At 51.9% G+C, this 23,195-nt stretch overlaps 1 protein-coding gene across 1 annotated transcript in view; it reads right to left on the reverse strand.

Annotated features, from left to right (window-relative positions):
* Positions 1 to 23,195, reverse strand: part of LOC122893040 (NT-3 growth factor receptor-like) — a 271,355-nt gene that overhangs the window by 32,232 nt on the left and 215,928 nt on the right. The window contains exon 13 of the mRNA XM_044229813.1: positions 18,582 to 18,770. Coding sequence (XP_044085748.1) covers positions 18,582 to 18,770 — 189 coding nt within the window. The remainder of the gene's footprint in view (positions 1 to 18,581; positions 18,771 to 23,195) is intronic.

Here is a 23,195-nt window from a genome sequence, read left to right on the forward strand (position 1 = left end):
TGCGCTCACAACTGACTGATTCTAAAACCAGGGCCAGCCAGGACCTCACCTGGGGTGGCCGTTTTCACCCTGGCAGACGGACAGCCACTGTCCGAAGCCTCCGGAATGAATGCTTCTGGGGCTCTGCCCTGCACACCTCTCCAGCCACACAGGACCGTGTCCTTCCCAGAAATACGGCCTCTGATTCCTCTTCTTACTGGCTTCGGAGACTTTCCCTTTTTTTTTTTTTTTTTTTTTTTCCCCAGGAGGGAAAGGCATTGGTCTATGTTTAGAAATGCACACAACAAATCAAGACATAAATTCATCTGTGGAAGGACAGAAATGCTAGTCTCAAGATCCAGGCAAACTTCCATTTTTCTAAGCCTATGAAGACAACATGAATAAGTCCGAAGTTGTCGAACCTGCTGACCGCTGAATCTGGCTCATTTTCTTGCGCGCTTTCTGGAACAGGGGTCTCTCCCAGTCTGCTTGAAACTGTCCCTCCATTCAAAGGGAATCACCTACTTTGTTTTACCTTTTTTATTATAATGTCAATAGCGCCTTTACTTCTCCAGTCATTACCTGTTTCTGAGAAACTGATAACAATGCCTAGAGTGGTAAATAAAGACGGGAACTATTTAAATGCAAATTCCGTGAATAAATTCATCACTGTCGCTTCAGTCACCCACGCTATGTAATACACACGCAGGATCTGCTCCCTCCACCCCAGGGGCTGTCCTCCAGTCCCCCAGGACGCCCCATCCCTGCCCCTCCAAAGCCTGTCTCTGCTTCCAGCTCCCGTCACTATGGCCTGGAAGGTCCTTGCTTCCATCTCTGCCTGCCTCAGTCCCCCCAAGCTTTAGAGAGAGGTCAAACCCTCCATCCTCTACCCGCCTTTGTCCAAGCCTCTGCACCCCCCTACTTAAAATGAGCCAGTGCCCGCTCTGCACACCCGGCCCCCTAAGCCGCAGTGTCCCCACTGGGACCCGCTCTCTGCCTGGCTCACCAGGAACCAGGAGGGGCCTCTCTCCCCAGCTGGAGCGTGGACTCCCTCCCACATGGACGATGCCACTCTGTTCATCCCTTGCATCGATTTTGCAGCGAGTACTTGTTCCATAATTATGAGCTCTGTGCAAAACCCATCTTTTGTCCTCATTTTTCTCCCGCGTTGTGTTTACTCTGGAGTTGGCACTGCGATCGAGAACAAAGGAGGGCTTCTTGACGGCCTGATCGCCAGCGCTGCACCCACCCCTGTGAGAACAGCCCAGGCCACACAGCCCGAAGCCACTCGGGATGGCCGCACGATTTTCAGTGAGATGGGATAGAGGTCTGTGACATACAATTTGTCTGTGACAAATTCAGACGACAAAACCATATGCCAACTGTGATCTCGTGCTACAGAATACAAGCGTATGTGTTGGTGCAGACACGTCTATGTGTGTTATTTATTTGTGTGCATATCTCTGCAAGGAAAAAAAGACGGGAAAGCAGGGCACCGATGCGCTCACAGCATTCGTGGCTGGGTGCAGCGCGTGGGGCAAGGCTTACTTTCTTCTTTGCGTTCGTCTAGATTTTTCTCCAAAATATTTACTGTATACAGGAGTATACAGTACCTTGGAACCAGAGACAAAGAGCAGGCTTTATTTAATTATTATTATTTTTTTCTACTTAGGAGGCCCAGAGAAGCAAACCAGAGTTGTGAGTCATACATCAGCGTCAACAGAGGATCTACTACGAACATGTTATACTGGGGTTCCTGGTCAAGACACGCAGGGAAAAGCCATGGGCTGGGCTGCCGAAGGACCAGGAATTTCAGTTTCCATCAGAACTGTCCCGAGGCATAGCATTACGCACTCTCCCCTGGACCACAAGCGCTGGAGCTATTTGGGTCACTTTGCAGAGACCAAGCAGGAGAAATGAGCTTCCGTCCAGTCTGAGAGCGAGGCCAACCTCCGCGGCCAGCTCCCTTGTCGACTGGGCACGGCAGAGCTCACCCGCTCCCCGGAGCCTCTCACTCAACGCCTCCGCCATTTACATTCCAACAATGTAAAATGACGGATACTTTTAATACAAGAGACCTGTCATTTATTTATTAGCTGGGGACAGGCACTGCAGCCGAGAAGGATGCATTATAAATCAACTCCTTTCTCAGCCATTAAAAATTAATACAGTTCATAATGTAGAACGCCAGTAATTTCTTTATTAGAGCAGAGGATAATTTTTTTCTTTTCTTCCAGGTTTTGTTTTTACTTCCTCCCTTCCCTGAGGATACTGTTTTTTTTCTAATGACAGGCTGGGTATAAATGACCCCAGGGAAGGGTATAAGGAAACACAGTCTTTCAGAGAGAGGCCAAGATGGAAGAGCAGCATTAGAAGCTCTGGAAAAAAGACCGCTGACCTATTTCCCCTCAGAAAGACAGTCTTACTGTACCCCATGGAGGCTCAGCCATGACCTCAGTCATGGGTTTCTGGACCACCCCACCCCAGCAGTGGAAGGTGTTTTAGGTCCTTGATAGGCTAGAGGGAAAGTCGTAGACAAGGATGGTAATTGCAGGTGTGTTGGGAGGTCTCTGTATTATCTGCTGCCTTTTTCTACTGTCTGCAGATGAACTTGGCGGTAACAAACAGAAGCAGATAATACAGAGACGCCCATCACCAAACCCTTCATGCCGTACCCTCCTTAGACCTGGAAGTCAAGGGTGTCGGGTAGACTGGATGATGCCAGACTATGTCAGATTATGAGCCACTGAGCCTTTGTGAAGGCTTCCCTTTGTGAAAACTTGGAATTGGAAAGAGGGTCACATTCTGCAGAGGAAGTATAAGAGAGAATCCGGGTCTCCATCCGCTCTAAGAACATGGATACATCTGCAATGGTTGGGTCAACCAAGATGACCTTCTCAAGCCCCCTCCTCAGGCGTGTCTATGAAGGGGAAGGGGGGCCTTTCCACACCCGCCCGCACTCCCCTCTGGCAAGCTTCCTGGCTCCGGGGCAGGGGGGAGGATAAGGGGGTCTCGCCGCGGTGAACAGCGTGGCGCCAGCACAGGCTGCCCGCGTTGATGTCTTGGTCAAACCAGCCACGTCTGAGTTAAGGCTCTGAAGTAACAAATCCCCACAAATCCCCAAGCACATATTTAAAATCTATTTTCAGAATTACACTGAGCATAATTCAACCAATCAATGAGCCATTAGGAGTTTAGTCCCAACACTTCTTCATTACCGGTGGCATCAGGGCCGCCCGACTCAGCAGAATCCAAAGCAAAGAGTTGCTGCATCACCAAGAATTCTAGGTCTGGGGATGGGAGCTATCACAGTGCGCGGTGAGAGGCCCGGCTGGCCACAATCTGGGCGACAAATGAAGCTACACAGCCTTCAGGGACAGGAGGAGAGGAGGCCTGGACCAGAAGGAGGCCGACGTGGCTCCGAGTCCTTTGGTACTCTTCCTTCTGTGGAGCCCTTGTGTCCCTCTAGTGTCCACGGCTAGCTGAAGCCCACTCTGAGAGGCCCTCCTTCCAGACCTCTGGGGCTCCAGATGGCCTCCTGGGGTAGGAATGAGGAGGGGACTGCCTACAGAGGAGGCCAGGATGGCCAGAAAGGGACTGCGTTCTGCCGACTCCATGGAGGGCCCCATGGGCCACCCAAGGGGGCGTCTGTCTAAAAGACAGGTCGCAAGACCGTCCTGAGTCTTCCAGAAGACAGGGTGCAGGTGGGTGGAGGTCAGCTAGATGATGAGGGGCGGAAGCCCGGGGCCAGAGCACAAGGCCGTGTGCCTGAACCCCCACGGTGTGCATCCTGGCTCTGACTCAACCGGGCAGCGTGAGTTTCCCTGAGCCTCAGTTTCCTAATCTGTCAAGTGGGGGTCACAGCCCTTATAAGCCCAGGCAGGTTTCATGTAGAAAGACCTTATGAGGGGAAGTGGGGGTGGTGGGCTGGGTCCCATCTCGGCTTTGTCATTTCCCAGCTAAGAGCCTGCAGCGGATGTCTGATCCTATCCTGGGCCCCGGCTTCCTTATCTGCAAAATGGGGAGAAAGCAACAGCGCCGACCTCATACAGTTTGCGTTTAAAAAAAAAAAAGGAAACAATCTGTTGTATCTAAACTGTCTTCAGGGCCCAAGAGTAAGCACTGTGCTGTGGAAGGTTTTATTATGGTTTTAATGTACTTAAAGTTCCGAGCCTGGCTGGGAACAGGCATGGACAAGTAACGAGGGGATGTTACTGCTCTTCTCCTCACTACCCCTCCCCTTGTTCTCTCTTCACCAACCCCCTGCTCCCACCTACTCTCCAGAAACTCTGCTCCCAAAGGATCCAACAGCAGCTCCCAGGAACTCAACACGGCTTGCTCGGCTGAGATCACCGTATCCAGCTCCAGCTGCCTGAAGGAATGTTTCTTCGCTCGGGCATGTAAGCATAGCCTTGAAAGTTAGCAGGCCCGTGGTGCAGACCAGAACGGCACTGGCGACCACCACAAATGACCCAGCTTGCTGTCCCTAAAAGGGGAAACACGAGGGGGAAAACTGATCCGGGATGGGTGTTCCCAGACTCCTCCTACCGCCTCCACCCCAAGAGGCCTCTGCTCACCCTCCGAAGAGCAAGCCATGAGCCACTTGCAAGGCCGAGTGGTGGGGGGAGCCTGTTTTCACCTCGGAGGGGACCTCCAGGGGCAGCCTCCGTCATTTCTAACAGCTACTTCCTGTTTCTTCCTTGTGACAGAGCCCTGATTCCGTGGAGGGTTCTCTCCGCTCCCTTCCAGCAGCCCTGCAGATCAGTGTGAGAAAGGGAGCTCCATCCCCAAGGCCAGAGGACAATCTGGATGAGCCTAAGGTACAGTGGGGATCCCACTCTCTTTGTGGGTGAATGCTTGAGGAAGATGGCATCATTCTGGCCAACGAGACAGGAGGGAAAGACTGCTGGGGGCTTCCGGGAAAGGTTTTCTCCTTTTCAGTCGACACACAAGAAGAGACAAGTCTGTGCTGTCCTTGGTCCATGTGCCTCAGAGGTGATGGCTGACACTCTGGCCAGCATTCTGTAACCATGAGGGGGACCAGACTGGTGGTAAAGCAGAACACAGAGAAACAGAAGCAAGAGAATCCTGGAAGAGCCGAGCTGAAGTCCTCACGCACCAGGTGCCACCCCTAGCTCTTTACTGGGGTTACATGATGCTCCGCTTCCTTCTTGTGGAAGCCACTGGCTCACGATGGCCTAGAATGCAGAGCCAGAAGGATCTCAACTGATGCAGTCAGTGTCCAATACACCAGCTACATGTGCGAATATGACAAGACCCACAGACCTGGACGTCTGTGTCATGTGTGTTTGCTGAGAAAGAATGAAGGGGTTGTATGCTCATGTATAAGAATAAGCAAAGGGGCGCCTGGGTGGCTCAGTGGGTTAAGCGTCTACCTTCAGCTCAGGTCATGATCTCGGGGTCCTGGGATCAAGCCCCGCATCGGGCTCCTTGCTCAGCGGGGATTCTGCTTCTCCCTCTCCTTCTGCCCCTCCCTACCCACTCATGCCCTCTCTCTCTTCCTATCTCTCGCTTTCTCAAATAAATAAATGCTTAAACAACAACAACAACAAAAAAGAACAAGCAAAAAAAAAAAAAAAAAAAAGGCACTTGAGCAGATGGGCGTTGAAGCCCGAACTGCAGAGGGTACCATAAGGGCACAGGTGCAGAAGTCACCCAGTGTGAGGCACTTGGACAGGACTACAGGAAAGCAGGGAGGCTTATGGGCCCTGCAGCTTCAACAAAATCATGCCTGCTGTCAAGAAGAAGGGTAAAAACAAGGAATAAAAACCAACAGAACCCAAGAACTCCACCACGAATGACTCTGTTATCCCCACGTTGGGCTCACGGCTTTTGGGTCCATTAACCCAAAAGGAAATCGGCCTGAGCCCGTTGCCCAACTACACCCATGACTTCCTGACAACCGACATATCACAGCCCCAACTCTAGAGAGCATCTCTGGGGCTGCGGAGCCGGGTAATAAAATCCTCCCCCTTAGAGGTGGGGAGAAGAAGTCATGTGAGGGAAGGATTCTTGTCTCCTGAGTAATACCATCAGGCTTCGAGAACCTCTATTTCCGACACCACCAAGCTGGTTTCCCCCAACAGCAGATTTGAATCAGGGAGTTGAACAACAGTTGTAAAAATACTGTCGTCAAGGGAAGGATGATCACATGCATGTCACTGAGGCAGGCGGACAGGGCGCTTCCAAATTCTCGTGCCGCCGCGTCTCACGGACTGTCAGCTAAGGGGTCGTGTTTCCTCATCTCAAGTGTAGAGAGGACAGATGCCCTTCCCATGGTTACACAGGGACGGAGCTGGTAGGCTGGGACGGAGATCTAGGACCAGCCTCCCCCCAACACACACACACACACACACATACACACACATACTCCTTGTAGTTCCTTTTCTAATGAAAAAGAACGCCCTACAGCCAAGGGTTCCATTCCCTCCCTTGGCCGGCGGAGACCTTGCCCTGGCCCGCACCATGCCAAGAACACTGAATACCCCTGCTGAAATAAAGAGGTGCTCTGATGCGCCGCACAATGGTTTGGAAACAGTGGCTTGGGAGGCAGCGTCCTGTATCATTGCGCCTTTCCCCTTATGAACAGCTCCCTGAGATTTCGAGCCTAAGTGGCAAATCTGCTTGGAAACAGTGAAATGCGTGAAGCAGGAATGCAGTGAAAATTTGGCCATGACCAGCATCTCCGGATCTGGGGGTTTAGGAAGTGTTAGAAGCACCTGCAAGAGCTTCTAGGCAGAGACCAACAGACAAAGACCCCCTGATCCATCTGAATGAAGGGCACTTAGCTCCCTGCCAGAAATCCCGAAGAATGCCACCACCCCAACTCTGGGCATTCCCATGGAACGCAGCCACTTCCTGTCCCTCCCAGAGGCTTGGGAAGAAATGTAACAGTGCACATGCCAGACGGGTTCAGGCCCATCTGGGCCCTCTGTCAGATGACTTACCACATCTGCTGGGGGGGGCAAACGCAGAACCCCAAACCCCCAGAACAGCCCAGAATGTGACCCACTGAACATCTGTGTCCACAAGATGCTAAAACAGGTACACCTCAAGAATCAGGCTCAGAGGTTCAATAAATCCGGGAAATTGGCAGAGCCGAGGCCCCTCTTGCAAAGTTGCAATGACCTTTATCCTTGAAGGCTCTCAGAATCCCACAGCAAGCCACTGACTTAATCCACGTTTTCCTAGACTTCCTTGACCACGGAACATTGTGTCTGAGAAATGCCTATTCACGTCCCTCAGAGCACACAGCACTCAAGGCAGCTGGGGAGAAGTTGGAAGGGCATTTGGACTCTGGGATTCTGGCTAAGAGATGGGTAGCCCTTGGGTTTTTAGTTCTGGACCATTAAGAATACAGCACAATGGGAACAAGAACCTCCGGCCTCTTTGGCAACCTCCCATCAGGATTATGACTCATATGTTCATTAAGAGGAAATGGAAATGATGACCATTTTCTCCTGGAAAAGGGCTTCTGGAAAGAGAATACTAATAGGGACCACCATGAATGACAGAGCCCCCTGCTCACCTTAAGGATGGGAGGGAGGTTCTTTTTTCTCTCTTCCTGCCTTTTAGCCTCTGCCCATAAAAGAGGTGTTTTTATCTCCTTGGAGACACGGGAGGTTAGCCCAGCCCTTCCCTCAACCTGTGTCCCCGGCTCCTCCCTCTGAGAAGTATCTGATGGGTAAGATGAGCAGGACCCATCACCTGCCATCTGACTTCTCCTTAGAGCAGGGCTGACGCAGAAAAGGGAGATTCTCCCTGCCTGTGCAGTGTTCCAGAGGCCGGCTGAGCTCCCTGACTTGCAAAAGGTGAGGCTGACCCCGGCCCTCCTCCCCACAGCTGGATGAACATCTGTTCTGCACATTCACCGCCCGTGTGTGCCTCCTGAATTAAAGCACTGGCAGAGCCACCGAGAAGCCCATTTTGGCTTTCAGTGCCAGCTGTCTCCTCCGGTCTGACCATAAAGCCCAACTTTGGGGTCCTCTCCAACCCCGTGTGTATTTCTCGGCTGGCTCTGAATTATCACCCGGAAAAATCTCAAAGCGAGCGGGATGCCAGAATCCAGCTGGAGGAGAAGAGAGAAAGGTATGTCTGGGAAGGCTTGAGCTGGGGAGGATCTCCAGAAAGGAGTCAGTCACCCCACTCCCTGAGGACAAGTCTGAGGACATGCCAAGGGGACGAGCAGTCCTTCTGCTCGTAGGGCCCGGAGCAGGAAGCAAAGGTGCAGCCCCCAACCTCCTCACTCTCCACCGTTGGGTGCAACCTCCCCGTGGGCCCGCGTTGCCGTGATGCGACCCCAGACTGGGGGGCTTCTCGCTCTTCACCTCCTCCACCTTGAAGCACATGCTTATCCCCCAAGTACTTTTTTTGAGCCAATTACTGTGTATTTACAGTGAGCACAATTATACCTAATTACTTAATTAGCAAGACTGCATGCAGCTACTAACTTTGAGTATGTGATTATGGCGCGGGAGCACAGAACAGATGAGGTCATGATATTCAACAGGAGGGCAGGTCGTCTTGGCTCGGGGAGAGGGAGGTGAGTCTGGTAACAGCTCCAAAGTGTGTGCTCAGGAAGGTTGAGCGTATTCAGATAATTTAGGGGAAATGGTGTCATTTGATTTTTTCTTTTTTTCTCTTCCTGGGACAGAGGAGAACCAAGACAAGAAGCCACGCTTAGATGATGCCCACATCTGGGGGTCTTGGGAGTCGGTGAACAACAGAGGTTACTCTCTAGGGGCTGAGACCCTGAGCACAAGTCTGTGGGCCCAGGACTTCATGGCCTCAACTCCCAAGATAGCCTACTGCGGCACATTCCAGCTCTTTCTAAAAAGAAAGTTAAGTGGGGATGTGCCTGAGCCATCCTCTCCTGCAGAAACCTTGGGCTCCCCACAGTAGCACAGCAGGATCCTCACAGGTCCACTGCTTATTCTAATTGTGTCTGAAAATAGGACTGAAGAGGAACCAGAGGGAAACAATCCTAACTCACACTCACTTAAAATGTTCTGTGAGGGGCGCCCGGGTGGCACAGTTAAGTGTCCGACTCTTGGTTTCAGCTCAGGTCGTGATTGCAGGGTCTTGGGATCAAGCACCACATTGGGCTCCCTGCTCGGCACAGAGTCTGCCTGAGATTCTCTTTCTCCTCCCTGTGCCCCTCCTAATGCCCGCATGCTCTCTTTCTAAAATAGATAAATGTATCTTCAAAAAAAAGAAAAAGTTCTACAAAAGACCACCTGGCAAGCAAGGCCTGGGGACAACGCATCGATGAAAAAGGTGAAGGCAAACGTCAATATTATCTTCACCAGGATCTGATCTACAGGTGGACCTACAGGTGGACCTACAGTCGGCCCACAGAGACCACTCAGCAGAACAAAGGAGGAGAGGCCATGGAAGCCCTGCCCCCGCCGTGTCACAGGTAGCCCAGCCTGCCCCTCAGTCAGCCACCAGGAGCAAAGGGCAGTCCCCGGTATGCCAGCTTCAGCTTCTCCACTGCACTCCCAGAGGCGAAGCTCCCCGCCCAGCCCTGGAACGAGATCCCCCTCCTTCCATCAGGCAAGTCCATCAGAACTTCCGCTACAGAAAAATCTAGAAAGCCTCTCTCTGGAGGAGCAGCTGCTGCCGCCGCCATTTCTGCTTCTTGTGGCAGGAGGGGCCCCAGCCTCCCAGTCAAGGGAGCCCATTTTCCATATTTCATCCGCAAGTCCATTACACGGAGCTAAGTGGCTGGGAATAAACACCCATCATTACCCTGCACTAAAGGATGTTTGTTAGTACAGAAGGTGACAGAAATCTCTATCATGCTGACGAGCTATTAATACTGCATTACACACACGGGCTTTGGGTTCCCCACCATAGCGGAAACCAGTTTCAGCAGCCTCTCTTCCAGAAAAGGCAATCTCCATGGCTGACCAGCCCATAAAAGGAGGAGGAGGCAAGCTGCTCGCACCCTTCTGCTGAAGGAACCACAGGTTCCAACAGACGGGGCACGGGCCACAGATCCAGTGGCTCCGGCTTTGGTGATCCGTGTCTTATAGCCTGGTATGGGAATGCATCAGGCAGTTGCCCCAGGGAAGGACAATGAGGCTGGGACCCCCAAACAGCAGCCATGTGACCAGAGAGAAGTCAGGAAGGGGGCAAAGTCCTCCACTCCATGCCAGGGCCCTTTGCTGAGTGTCTGCCATGTTGTGAGAAATCAGTGAATGCATGCCAACTGGCCGGGGAACGAAGGAAAAAAGAGAGTCTGAGGGAACCAACAGTGATGGGTGAGACCACCTCATGAGACCTCATGAGGGGCTATGAAGAAGATCCCAGAACAGAGCTGCCAGATCAGCCCAGGAAGATGAGGGACAAATCTGGGGAAGCAGCATGAAGACGTGACCAGCCAAGAGGGGCTGAAAATTAAATACACACCTACGGTTCAAAGCTACAGAGACTTGCATGGAAAATGGAACCCCTTCTTGCAAGACATGTGTCCAAATGCAAGGGAAACAAAGGCAAAAATGAACTCTTGGGACTTCATCAAGGTAAAAAGCTTCTGCACAGCAAGGAAACAGTCAACAAAACCTAAAGACAACCAACAGAATGGGAAAAGATATTTGTAAATCACATACCAGATAAAGGGCTAGTATCCAAAATCTGTAAAGAACTTATCAAACTCAGCACCCAAGGAACAAATAATCCAATCAAGAAATGTGCAGGGGCACTTGCATGGGTCAGTGGGTTAAAGCCTCTGCCTTCAGCTCAGGTCATGTTGCCAGGGTCCTGGGACTGGGCCCCAAATTGGGCTCTCCACTTGGCAGGGAGCCTGCTTCCTCCTCTCTCTCTGCCTGCCCCTCTGCCTACCTGTGATCTCTATTTGTTAAATAAATAAATAAAATCTAAAAAAGAAAGAAAGAAAAAGATATGTGCAGAAGACATGAACAGACATTTCTGCAAGAAGACATCTGGATGGCCAACAGACCAGAAAAAATGCTCCACATCACTTGGCGCCAGGGAAATACAAATCAAAACCACGATGAGATACCACCCTATACCAGTCAAAACAGCTAAAATTAACAAATCAGATAATGACAGATGTTGGCAAGGATGCAGAGAAAGGGGAACCCTCCTACACTATTGGGAATGCAAGCTGATGCATCCACTGTGGAAACAGTATGGAGGTTCCTCAAAAAGTTGAAAATAGAACTACCCTATGACCCAGCAATCGCACTACTGGGTATCTAACTCAAAGGTATAAATGCAGTGATCCAAAGGGGCATGTGCACCCCAAAATTTATAGAAGCAATGTCCACAGTAGCCAAATTGTGGAAATAGCCCAGATGTCCATCAACAGATAAATGGATAAAGAAGATGTGGTACATATATAATGGAATATTATGCAGCCATCAAAAAGAAACCATTTGCAACGATATGGATGGAACTAGAGGGTATTATACTAAGTGAAATCAATCAATCAGAGAAAAACAATTATCACATGATCTCACTCATACATTGAATTTAGGAAACAAAACAGGATCACAAAGGAATACAGGGAAAAATAAAACAAGGTGAAATCAGAGAGGGAGACAAACCATAAGAGACTCTTAATCCTAAGAAACAAACTGAGGGTTGCTGAAGTGAGGGGGGTGGGGGATGGGGTAACTGGGGGATGACACTGAAGAGGGCACGTGATGTCATTAGCACGGAGTGTTACAGAAGGACTGATGAATCACTGACCTCTACCTCTGGAACTAACATACTATATGTTAATTAATTGCATTTATTTGTTTAAGATTTTATTCACTTATTTGACAGACAGAGATCACAAGTCGGCAGAGAGGGAGGCAGACAGAGAGAGAGAGGGGGAAGCAGGCTCCCCGCTGAGCTGAGAGCCCGATGTGGGGCTTGATCCCAGGACCCTGGGATCATGACCTGAGCCAAAGGCAGAACCTTTAACCTACTGAGCCACCCAGGAGCCCCAATTAATTGCATTTAAATTAAAAAAAAAATCTGGTAAACAGACCAAAAACCAACCAACCAACCAAAAGTGGAACCAGCGCGAGAGGCCTGGAAGTGTAGGGCTGGCTTGACAGTGACCCAGAGGGAAAGAGAAGACATTCACAAGGCTTCAGGGAAACCAAAACAGAAAGGGAGTCAGAGGCTGGAAGATGATGGTGGCCGGCGCTGGGGTTGACGTCACGGAAAACACTCCTGTCAGTCAACCGAGGGGCTGGTTTTGCAGGGAACATGGTTGACGGGCCTCTGACCAGTGACAAGGGAGAGGGGAAGTAGGCTCACTATTCGCCTTTGTGAATATCCAGCAAGAATTATATTGTCATCAATTGCTGGTATATAGTTCAGAGCACAAGAGAAGGTACACACACACACACACACACACACACTCAAATGTACTCCAGGAAACACGCTAAGAACGCAGGCATGCACGGACAAGGTCCAGCAGAGCCTCGGAGGGAGCTGACTCGTAGAGGCCAGTCTCCTAGGAAATGAACAGAACTCAGAACGGCCCCTTTGCGAGCCAGTCTGGCAGTCTCTCCCAAAGCTGAGCAGACTCCTACCATATACTCCAGCAACCGCGCACACCCAGGTGTTCACGCAAAGGAGTTAAAAACGTCGGTCCACGCAAAACCTGCACACCTACGCTTATCGGAGCTTGACCCATCATCGTCCAAAAGAGGAAGCAACAGAGATGGATTGAGTGTGTGCCTCCAAAGAGAGACCTGTTGAAGTTCGAATCCCCAGTACCTTAGAATGTGACCTTATTTGGAAACAGAGTCAGTATCCATGTAATAATAAGTCAAGTCAAGATGAGGTCATATTGGAATGGGGGTGGGGGTTGTTAAACCAAAAGGCCAGGTGTGCACGTGCGGACGGAGGAAAGAGGGCTGGAGTGGTACGGTGACAAGGGACACTGGAAATGCCACCAGCAGCTAAATAAGGGCGAGGAAGGGCTCCCCTCCAGGTTTCGAAGGCACTGTGGCCCCTGCCAACTCCTTACTCTAGACTTCCAGGCTCTTGAACTGTAAGACAACACATTTCGGTTGTTCGAAGCCTCCCAGTTCGGGGTACTTTGTCCCAGCAGCCCCAGGAAGCTCACGCCATCCTCCAATGGGAGAACAGGTAAGTGGCTGCAGGACACCCATACGACAGAGCAACACACCATGGGGAGAAGCAATAAAGCTGTCAAGCCATGAAAACACATGGAAGAACCGCAAATGCCCATTACCAAGTGAAAGAAGCCGATTGGAAAAGGATTCCAACCGTAGGATACCCAGGAAAGGCCCGGCTGTTAGAGACAATAAGAGACCAATGGCCCCAAGGGGATGCGAACGGGAGAGAACCAGGTGGGCCGCAGAGGGTCTGGAAGGCCACTGAGACCGTTCTACGTGACACTGTGATGGCGGAGACACCACCTGGATTTTGTCAGAACCAACTACACGACCCCAAGAGTGAGCCCTACTGTGAACCACAGACTTCAGTTGGCTAGAATATGCCATCAGTGGTAACGAATGCACCACACCCACGGGAGATGGTGACAACAGGTGACGGAAGTGGGGCGGTTGAGTGGCAACTCTCTGTGCATAAGCTTCACTGAGCCTCAATCTTCTACCTGTAGGATGGGAACAGCAGCCTCTTCCTCAGGGAGGGGGTGCGAGGTCCCCTGAACAAAAGATGCACGACACCAGCCTCATGCTGGGTCCGGAGGAGGCTGCTGAGGTAGACCAGCAACCGTGCCCTCTGTCCATGCCTTCTCTAGAAAGCCCACGCCACAAAGATACACTCGCCAGGTTTCATCTGGCACACGGCGCTAGCTGCCATGTCCTTGGCCCCTAGGCCCAGGCTATGTCGTCCACAGGGAATAGAAGAATTGTGACATGTGAGAGCTACTTCTTGGAATATATTCAAAGTCAACTTTGCAAAACAGAACACACAATCTTGAGAAGTGACAGGATGACCTAAGATTTGATTCAAAGTCATTCGCGACATTTACTGTAGGCCAGGGGTTCCCGGGGGGAAAGGGTCACTTTGCCACAGCCTGGGCCTAGGAAGAGGTTGGAAATGAGCCAGACGCTGAACAATGACTAGGGACAGAGAGGAAGAAAGGGGTGTGGGGGCCTAGCCAAGAGGGGAGACAGGGCCTTTCAAGCAGGAATGACTCAAGAGCAGCAGTTGGTGTGGGATCGACATTCTGGAAAGAAGCCGCCAGGGGTAGAGGCTGGGGAAATCACGGGCAGAAAGGTGGAGGGGGACAACCCTAGGCTCCGTGAGCAGTCTCCAGGGAAGGGGGGGTTTGCGGTTTGCATCTTGAGATCAGCTACCGTTGGCAGCAAGTCCCTGAGGGTCGGGACCGTGAGTGCCCTTGTTCTCCATTGTTCCAAAGCCTGAAGGAAGGCTTCCCACAAACCCTCAATAAATATGAACTGAACAGATGAAAAGGAGGAAAATCAGCTCATCGAGAGAGGTTTGGATGCTGACGATGGGGACTGAGGGGAGTGTGATCGGATTTGCAAAGAGATCGAGGCTGGTGAAGTCAGGGTTCCTGGGGAAGTGGAGAGAGACATGGAGCTGCAAGACAAGGACCCCAAAGAGGTCTGGGGGTGACGGCAAGGAGAGCAAGCAGGTGCTCTCTGCAGGGGAAGAGAGAGGAAGGCAGGGCTGGCCAGGGCGGGGAGAGGTCCCTGGGCACCGGCCCACCCACCGGGGGAGAGGAAGAGATCTGAGGGATGGAGGGGCGGGGGAGGGCTAGCTCTGGGAAGGTGACAATGTGTGAATTAGGCAGGTGCCCTGACAGGGGACAGAGGAAGAGAGGGAGGGAGGACACAGGTTGACTCTCCAGATGGCCTCTGCTCTCTCAACCAAGAGGCAAAAGGTCTTTTGAGAATGGGTTTGGGAAAGGGAATGAACAGGGAACTCTGGGCAGGAAGCAGAGCCAAAGCGCCTTCCAGCTGGCCTGCGGGAAAGAGCCAGAGCCGGACTCCTCAGACGGCAGCCGGAGACCGGCCGAGGCTGTCACAAGGGTGACCAAGGTAACCAAGGCCCCATGTTGCTAAAAAACACCTCCTGACTTCTCCCCACGGACCCCTCCAGCCAGCCCTGTGGTGTCTCATTCGGTAGGACCTAGCCCCAAATCGGCTGGGTGACCAGGAGGCCTGGATCCATTTCCTGACGTTTTTGAGAACCAGCGGGCTTTCAGGAAACAACGAGGGGGCCTCGTGAGGCATGAGATTCCATACCTAGCCCCCACGGGGAGCTTTTTCAAGCCCTCTGATAAGGGACAGAACGAGGGGCTCTCCAGACATCCCTGCAGGCCTGACATGCTCTGAGAAACGCTACGGACAGATGGAAAGCAGACGGGGGAAAGGAGAGGCAGCCTGATCACTGCGGTCGCAAGGGTCCCACCATTTACGATGAGCACAGGCTGAAGAAAACAAAGTGCTTTGGTGCTCCGTCCATCACGGGGAGACTCGGGGAAACACGGTCTCAAGTCAGGCGGCACCATGTCCCTGCCATTGCTTCCCACGCTGCACATTTTCACAAGGGATGCAGAAGGGAATCAGACGGGAGAGTCCCCGGGGGGCCTCTAGTAGGAGCCCTTCTCCCCGAATCCCCTTTCTCGCCCTTTCCCCAAAGGCGCGAGCCCAGACTTGCCTGCAGAGTCGAGTGCTCTCCGCTTACTTATCTGCCCCAGTGCCTGTGGCTTTAATTATTTATGAAAGTGTCTCATCACACTCACCATGTCTCAGAGTCACTGGTTCTCTCAGCCTCGGAAGCCTTTGTAATCAGAGACGGGCAGCGGCTTAGCTGGCAAGTCTCAGCTGAGGGGCGGGGCCAGCGCATCAACCAGGGACTCACAGAGGCAGGGCTGGCCAGACCCAGGGACAAGGCTCCTGTGCACGGCTGTTGCCACAGATGTTTTCAGGAAATAATTAGGAGCCATCCGCTGTCTACTGACCGGACAAAATGTCCTGCTTCCCTGAAAAGGACACTTTCCCTAATACTGGAGGGTTTTAACAAGCAGAAGTGGCTCGTGATTCCCCTCGGGTGAGGTACTGTTTGCTCTCTCGTGCCGGCGGGTCCTCCCTCACCAATAAACCTGCTTCCCCTCCGTCTCCACTGACCCCTCCTTGTTCATGCGCAAGCACTGCCTGGCTCCTTCAGACGTCCACTTCGAATTGCAAACCCAGGGATTAGGAAGGAAGGCTTTTTCTCTGCATGGTTTTGTAGGGCCGGAGCTCCTTGGCTTCGGCGGGGATCCTGACATTAAGAGACACTCCGATCCCACGACTCTCTCCAGGGCTCACACTTATTCTGATGGCCCAGAGGAACCTTTCTTCCCACGTGCAAGACTCACCCCCGTTCACAGCCACGGAGAAGCTGGTGTCAGGAACTCACGCGAGCACAGACACCCAGAGACGCTACACCAGGAGCTCAGAACTTCCCCTAAAGGGTATATCGCGCGTCCTAATTATTCACGGATTCTGGATTTACAGATTCGCCTCCTCGCTAAAACTTACGCGTAACCCCCCAACCAGGACTCCCGGCAACTATGGCCCCCGAGAAACGTGAAAGCAGTGGGGAGAAACGGGAGTCCCCCGACAGACACGTTCCCATGGGATGCTCTGCCTTCTTGTTTCGGCTCTCATAACCAGTGCTCCTTTGTCGTCTGTTTGGGGCCATTCTGTTGCGTAGTTGAGCCACTTGTGGGTGATTGCATTGTTTACTATGGCCCCGGCATAGTGCTGAAGGGCCACCTAGCATTCCTGTGAGCAAGAAGGCGGGGGTGGGTAGACCTTAAGGAGCAAACGGGTGTGTTTGAGAAGCTCGGTGTGTTAGATGAGCTTTGTTCAGGCCTAAGTCACGTGGCGCTGACCTGAGTTCGATGTTAATGAACCAACAGTATCTATTAAATAAGGCATCTTCCAACAGACGCACACATGAAACAGGTTATGTATTGACTCGTTGATAACAATGTGGTGACCAGACATTCACAGGCGCCTAACCCCGTATGTCCCCTAGGAGCAATGGCTCAGCGTCCCCTAATTCAGCATTTGTGGTGACTTTATTGGAACGTCACTACTGTGAATAACCAGAATCGATTACGCGTTCAATAGAGCGATGCCTCGCTCTCTGTTCAAATGCCAGTGTCGTTACAGAAACGGGGCACCACCAGCTCTAGACCAAGCCCGGACCCCATGCTCCCATCACAGAAAAGCTTTCCTGCCAGCCGCACCCTCGTCCATCCAAGGTGAACCTGACCTGAGGCAAGGCCTTTAGCCAGAGCGGAACTGTTCTAAGCACTAAGCTCTCCACTATTTCGACAGAGGGGTGTCCAATGAACACTTGAGACCAATTCTGAAGGACACCCAGGGCGGGGAGGCACATGACGGTGACTCGAGCCCCGGCCCTCCCACTGCGGCCCATCCTCTCACTAAAAATCAGAAGCAGAAAAACAGAAGCAAAGGTCGGTGTGAGAGCCGAATGCCCCCTCGGCTGTGAGATGGACCGGCGGGAGCGGCGAGAGTTCTAAGAGCTACGGTGCGGCCCGGGGACAGAGCGCTCAGCCAGTGCGAGAGAAAGACCCAGGGTGCTTCTTCCTCAGCCGAGACCCCGGAGCACCAGAGAGAAGAGAACCGATGGCAGAAGCCAGGGGACAGGGAAGAGGAACTTACAGGCTCCCAGTATCTCAGTTTTCCTGTCTGTAAGAGGAGGCCTTCACCTCGCCCTTCCCTTCTCAGTCTCCAGGGGCCTCCGCAATCTCTCCTGAACTAGCTGACCACGTCTTGAGGGCAGGAGCAGGGGAGGGTGGGCACTGGGGCTGCTAGGCTTACACGGAAGCTGGGACACGGCAAAGGGACCACCTGCTGAATGGAAGGTCCAAGCCACGGAGGCTCCGGAAATGAGGAGAGGCCCTGGGAGCCAGGAGAGGCCCGAGCGGAGCTCCGCAGAAACCCAAGGACAGGGACTGGAACTAACAGCAGGCGAGAAGCGAGGAGGAAACTGGGGCCCTGAATCCTCTGCTCTGAGGGAGACGTCTGCAGAGGGAGGTGAGGCGTCCTGGCAGTGGGGCCATGAGGGGGTTCTCAGAGAGTGCACGCTTCGGGGCACTGGAGGGGCAGCTAGAGAGATGTTTCCATTCCAGTGGGACTCCCGACCCTTCATTCCCTTCCCTTCTCCTGGAGGTTTGTGGGGGGGGGCGGTTCTGGTGACCTCAGGGCCTATTATCTGGACAGAGTCAGGTTACATTGCCTAAATGCAGAGGCCAGGTCCATGGAGAAGACCAGCCTTGTCTGTGTCCCCTGCCGTACTGGGAGCACCTCTCCACATGGGGCTGGGCCTCCTGCATCCAGGCTGCTCCCTGCCCTAAACCCTCTCTGCCCAGGGGACTCTGCGCCAGTGGAGACCCTTTGCTCAGGCTATTTTTCAAGTTGTGAGACAAACAGGGAGGGTCTCTTGACAGAGTGGGAGGTTAGCAGGTGGTAGGTCACCTCAGAAGGTTCCAGAACCCCGGCTACGTGGTCTACTGCCATGCCACCCTCCCCCGCCCTCCCCCGGAAGGGACAACGCTCTACTCCAGTACTCACACGTGTCTGGCTTGTGGCAGTTGTGTCCCTGGCGGAAGTACTGGGGATTCTCAATGACCGGGATACGGGTCATGCCGATGACCACCGTGTCCGGCCCGGCGTCCAACGAGGAGGGCGTGGTGATGCCATGGTTGATGTGGTGCAGCGGGCTGGCTGAGTCCTCCTCGCCGCTGATGACAGCCACAGGCCCTGCGCACACCAAGAGAGACACGGGACATCAGGGAAGTCACATCCGGTCAGTGCCCAATCCTGCCCACTATTTCTGCCACCACAGCTCCAGAAGAGTGATATCCACGAGGAGTTTGCCCTGAATGTTCTGGAATCCCCATTCAAAGAGCCACCCCTTCGTTCTCTTTCTGGAGAGAGAGAAACGTCTGCCCCACCACAACAGCTGCAAAAAAGCGTGTGTCAAAATGACTGTGCCGTGAATTATTTTCACTTCTCTAATTCCAAATTAGTTCAAAATAATGCAAATTTTAAATGAGTTTTTTGTTTATGTAGCAACAACGGGATAAAAAAAAAATGTACATAGCAGTAATTTGCACCCTGCCCCTCCTCCCTTCAGGAGCTTTAGCAACTGTGATGGTGGGTCCCTCCCCCTATTTCTCATTCGGTTGGTCTGCGGACTGGGGAGGCACGTGGGCATCAGGATTTTCAGAACGCCCGTATGAGTCCCATGCACAGTCAGGATCTAGAACCTCTAATTAGGGGTCTGGAGTGCCTCAATTAGCCTTTCCAGAGTGGCCCTCAGATTCCTATAGGAACGTATCCAGCTTTCACAGGACTCTGCTGTGGCCTCTCCCGGTCCACAGGGAGCTAAGTCCAGTACTGGCTCTGGGTCGAACCCGAGCCAGCTTTCAAAGCTACACAAATTCAGCCGCATCACCATTAGCCTTCCTGCAATGCGGTCAGCTGCCCACTCTCGAAAGATCCACGCTGCCCCGGGGGTTCCAAGGAACATCATTCATGTCTTCTTCAAACCCAACCCCACCATGTTCCAACCCAAAGAAGAAACCCAGGGACTCAGGTTATTTACAAACACAAGTTGGCGAAGATAATTGCCACAGTCTTGGCAGAGCAAGGATTCTGTCTTGTGGGGCAATTCTCCCACACCTACAAATAAAACTGACGTCAAGGCCCCATCGGCTGTGACGGTGGCTTCCTGCAGCTGGTGTTTGAAATTGTTGCTTTGCAAGACACATGGTCCCAAGAAAAAGTGCCCGCTGTGAGTTGGCTCTGTGGCTTGCACAACACTTCCGCTGTAGAAGTCCATGACACTTACCCTCGTTCATGGGGAGGATACTTCCCATTGGATAGCGAGGTAAAGCACCAATGAGGCAGAACTAAAAGGAAGACTAGTAAATGCAAACGGAGGACCCTGAATCCCACTCCATTGGCACAAACAGGCTTATTCCCATGCACAGCAAATGCCTGCTGGGGTTTGGAGACCACGTGGGAAAGGATCAGCACATGGCAATAATCACTCCTCCTGCAAACACCTTGTAAACTCTGAGAAACTTCGTTGTGATTCCAATGAAACACTGAAAGCAGGGCACGGGTTTCTCTCCTTCCTCTCTCCCCAGATGCCTCTAAAATATAAAGAAATACTGGCGCACCAAGAGCAAGAAGAGGGGAGACAAGAAGAAATAAGGTATTTCAATGTTTTGGAAGATGAAAACTTGTAAGATGTAAGCTTGCTTACAGAAGGGCTACGGTGGGAATATTTAGAGAAAAGCAGTTCTGCTGGGTCTTGCAGGTGTTGAATGGAAAGGGTAACCCAGAAGGCTGGATCGGGGCTCAGGGCTGGAACAAAGTACCCGAGCCATGACCTTGGCCCCAGCCCACCAGTCTAGTGGTTTCTTCCTGGAGAAAATTAACTGGAAAGTCCGAGGGGAAGGGCTGGTTCCCTTCTTCCTGCTCCTAGAAGACAGCAACACCAAGAATACCCATGCTGCTCACTGACCCTACTCCCAGTCTCCGCCCCTGAAGGAGATTCAGAGGTTGCGTCTCTGCAGGAACTAAGTGCCTCAAAAAAAACACCTAGATGTTGGGGTACCTGGCTGGCTCCTTTGGTTAAGCCTGACTGTTGATTTTGGCTCAGGTCATGATCTCAGGGTCATTAGATCGAGCCCAGCATCAGGCTCCATGCTCAGTGGGGAGTCTGCTTAACATTCTCTCCTTCTCCCTCTGCCCTCCCCCAGCAGGCTCGCTCACTCCCTCTCTCTCTCTCTAAGATAAATAAATCTTGAGGGGAAAAAAAAAGTACCCAGATGTTGACATCTGGCAATCTCCCACTGAAATCATTCTTAGTCTGTGATCCTGCCATAGTGAAGGCTAATAGTTGATAAGACCCACCTATGTGCCTGAAGTACTTTCTGGAACTCAATCCCTAAATATGAGAGAACAGTCCAGGACACCTCAGATACTTCAGCGAAGCTTCGACATGAAAGAGAAAGTGCCAGACAGACAGACAACAGGGCAATGCAAGGAGCAAAAGACTTCCTTTTTTTCCAAATCACAAATATCCCCTGAGAGACAAATGAAGATGTCACATCCATAAAACAAGATATTTAAAACATAAACAATTCAAAGGGCAGAAAGGGTCCTTGAGAATTGCGACCCACGGAATTGGAAAGTCAAAGAGGAGTGGAGGATAAAGCCAAGGAAACTCTTCAGAAAGTCAAACAAGACAGGAAGAGGAGGTCAATCGGAAAGAAAAGAGAAGAAAATGAAAGACACTATCCAGAGATTCGATACCTGACGGAAAGAAAGGTGGCAGGGTAGGGAGAGGGAGAGAGGGAAGGAGAGGGAATAGAAAAGATGGAAGGGAGGATTACAAATTAGGGAAAGATTTCTCTAAATGACCTGTCCACTCAGTTTCAAGCATAATTAATAAGTGCACGTACACGTCGGTCCCCACATGGACACACACACACAGGCACACGCACACACATATATCAAGGCACAAAATTATAAAACGTCAGAACCCTGAGAATAAAGAGAAGATGCTAAAAGCTTGTAGGAGGGGGTGATGGGTCCTATTTCAAATGGAACAGAAACCCAAAAGACAATGCAATTCTCCGTAACAACCCACTGTCACTGCACTGACCAATGCCTAAAAAGATTTACTCATTTATTTGAGAGAGGAAGAGAGAGAGCAGGGGGAGGACAGAGGAGAGAATCCCCAGCAGACTCCCCACTGAGCTCAGCCTCCACCTTAGGGCTCTGGGATCCTGACCTGAGCTGAAATCAAGATTTGGATGTTCAACTGACAGGGCCACCTGGGTGCCCCAATTCCTTCAAATTTTTGATGGACAAATTTTCAGCCTAGAATTCTACCCCTAAAAGTTTCTTCATTGGATGCCTGGGAGGCTCCATCAGTGAAGCATCTACCTTTAGCTCAGGTCATGATCCTGGGGTCCTGGGATCGAGCCCTGCATGGGGCACCCTGCTGGGTGGGGAGTCTGCTTCTCCCTCTGTCCCTCCCTGAGACTCCCAGTGCTTGTGCTTGTGAGCATGCTGACAGATAAATAAATAAAATCTTTAAAAAAATAAACGAAAGAGTCTTCATTCACCCATTGTAAGGGCAGAAGACAGACACTTGGAGGTCTATAGACACTCACCTCCCAGTTCCTGGGAAGCAGCAGGAGGGGAGGTTTTAGCAAAACAAAGGGGCTAATGGGGAAGAGAGGGAGTGTGAGAGTCAATTCCAAAGGATAGAAGCCCCCGCCCCTCACCCAGGTCTGTTCTCAGCACTATGGGATGTGCGTTGTTATAGCAACATGGCAGCGGACACAAGAACCAGGAGTTTGGAGGAGACAGAAACCATGGGACTTGAGCCTTTTACGAAAAGCTGTTTCTTTGAATCTGTGTCTCAGGGAGTCATTGGACCGCGAGTGGGCCACACAAAGTTCCAAAGCCTGTGATCTAAAACAGTCTCTGCTTTCTCAACATTATTCTAGGATCTGAAAGGACCAGGTAAGAGCCACAGGGAGGAGAAGGGGCCCTGCTGCCGGCTCCCAAGCCACAGGAAGGGACAGGGTCACCCAGGAAGACTTCCCAGAAATAAATGAATAAAGCAGACTTCGAAGCCCTGGGAAACCCAATACTTAGAATGCGCGTGGAGGAAGGCAGGTCCGGAAAGGAGCATGAGAAAGGAAGGCCAGAAAAGCAGAAGAGAATCGGAAAACGACACTGACTTAGAAGTCAAAGGAAGAGGACACCTAGAAGTTCAAGTACATCTTCTACTAAGGCCAAGGAGGATGAAGAAAGAAAATAGGTCACTGTCCTAGTCAACAAGAAGCTGGCCTTTCCAAGAGCAGGTCCCAGAGGGCCGTGGCGGGAGGAAAGCATTCAACTACAGCGGGTAGAGGGGAGGGCTGGAGATCTCTCCACTGTCGCCATTTTTACTGAGTGCTTTCCATGCATCAGGCTCTGTAAATGCAACATCTCTAACTTTAGAATGTCTCTGTGAGGCTGGTACCTTTACTTTCCCCATTTGGCAGATGGGGGCACTGAGGCACAGAGCAGCAACCTGCCCAAGGACACACAGCGCCAAGTGGGACTCAAGGAGGTGGGTGCTCGCTGGGCTGCAAACCTGGCCTGCCCCCGAGC

This window comes from Neovison vison, chromosome 13 (assembly GCF_020171115.1).
Source record: "Neovison vison isolate M4711 chromosome 13, ASM_NN_V1, whole genome shotgun sequence".
Taxonomy (NCBI): domain Eukaryota; kingdom Metazoa; phylum Chordata; class Mammalia; order Carnivora; family Mustelidae; genus Neogale; species Neogale vison.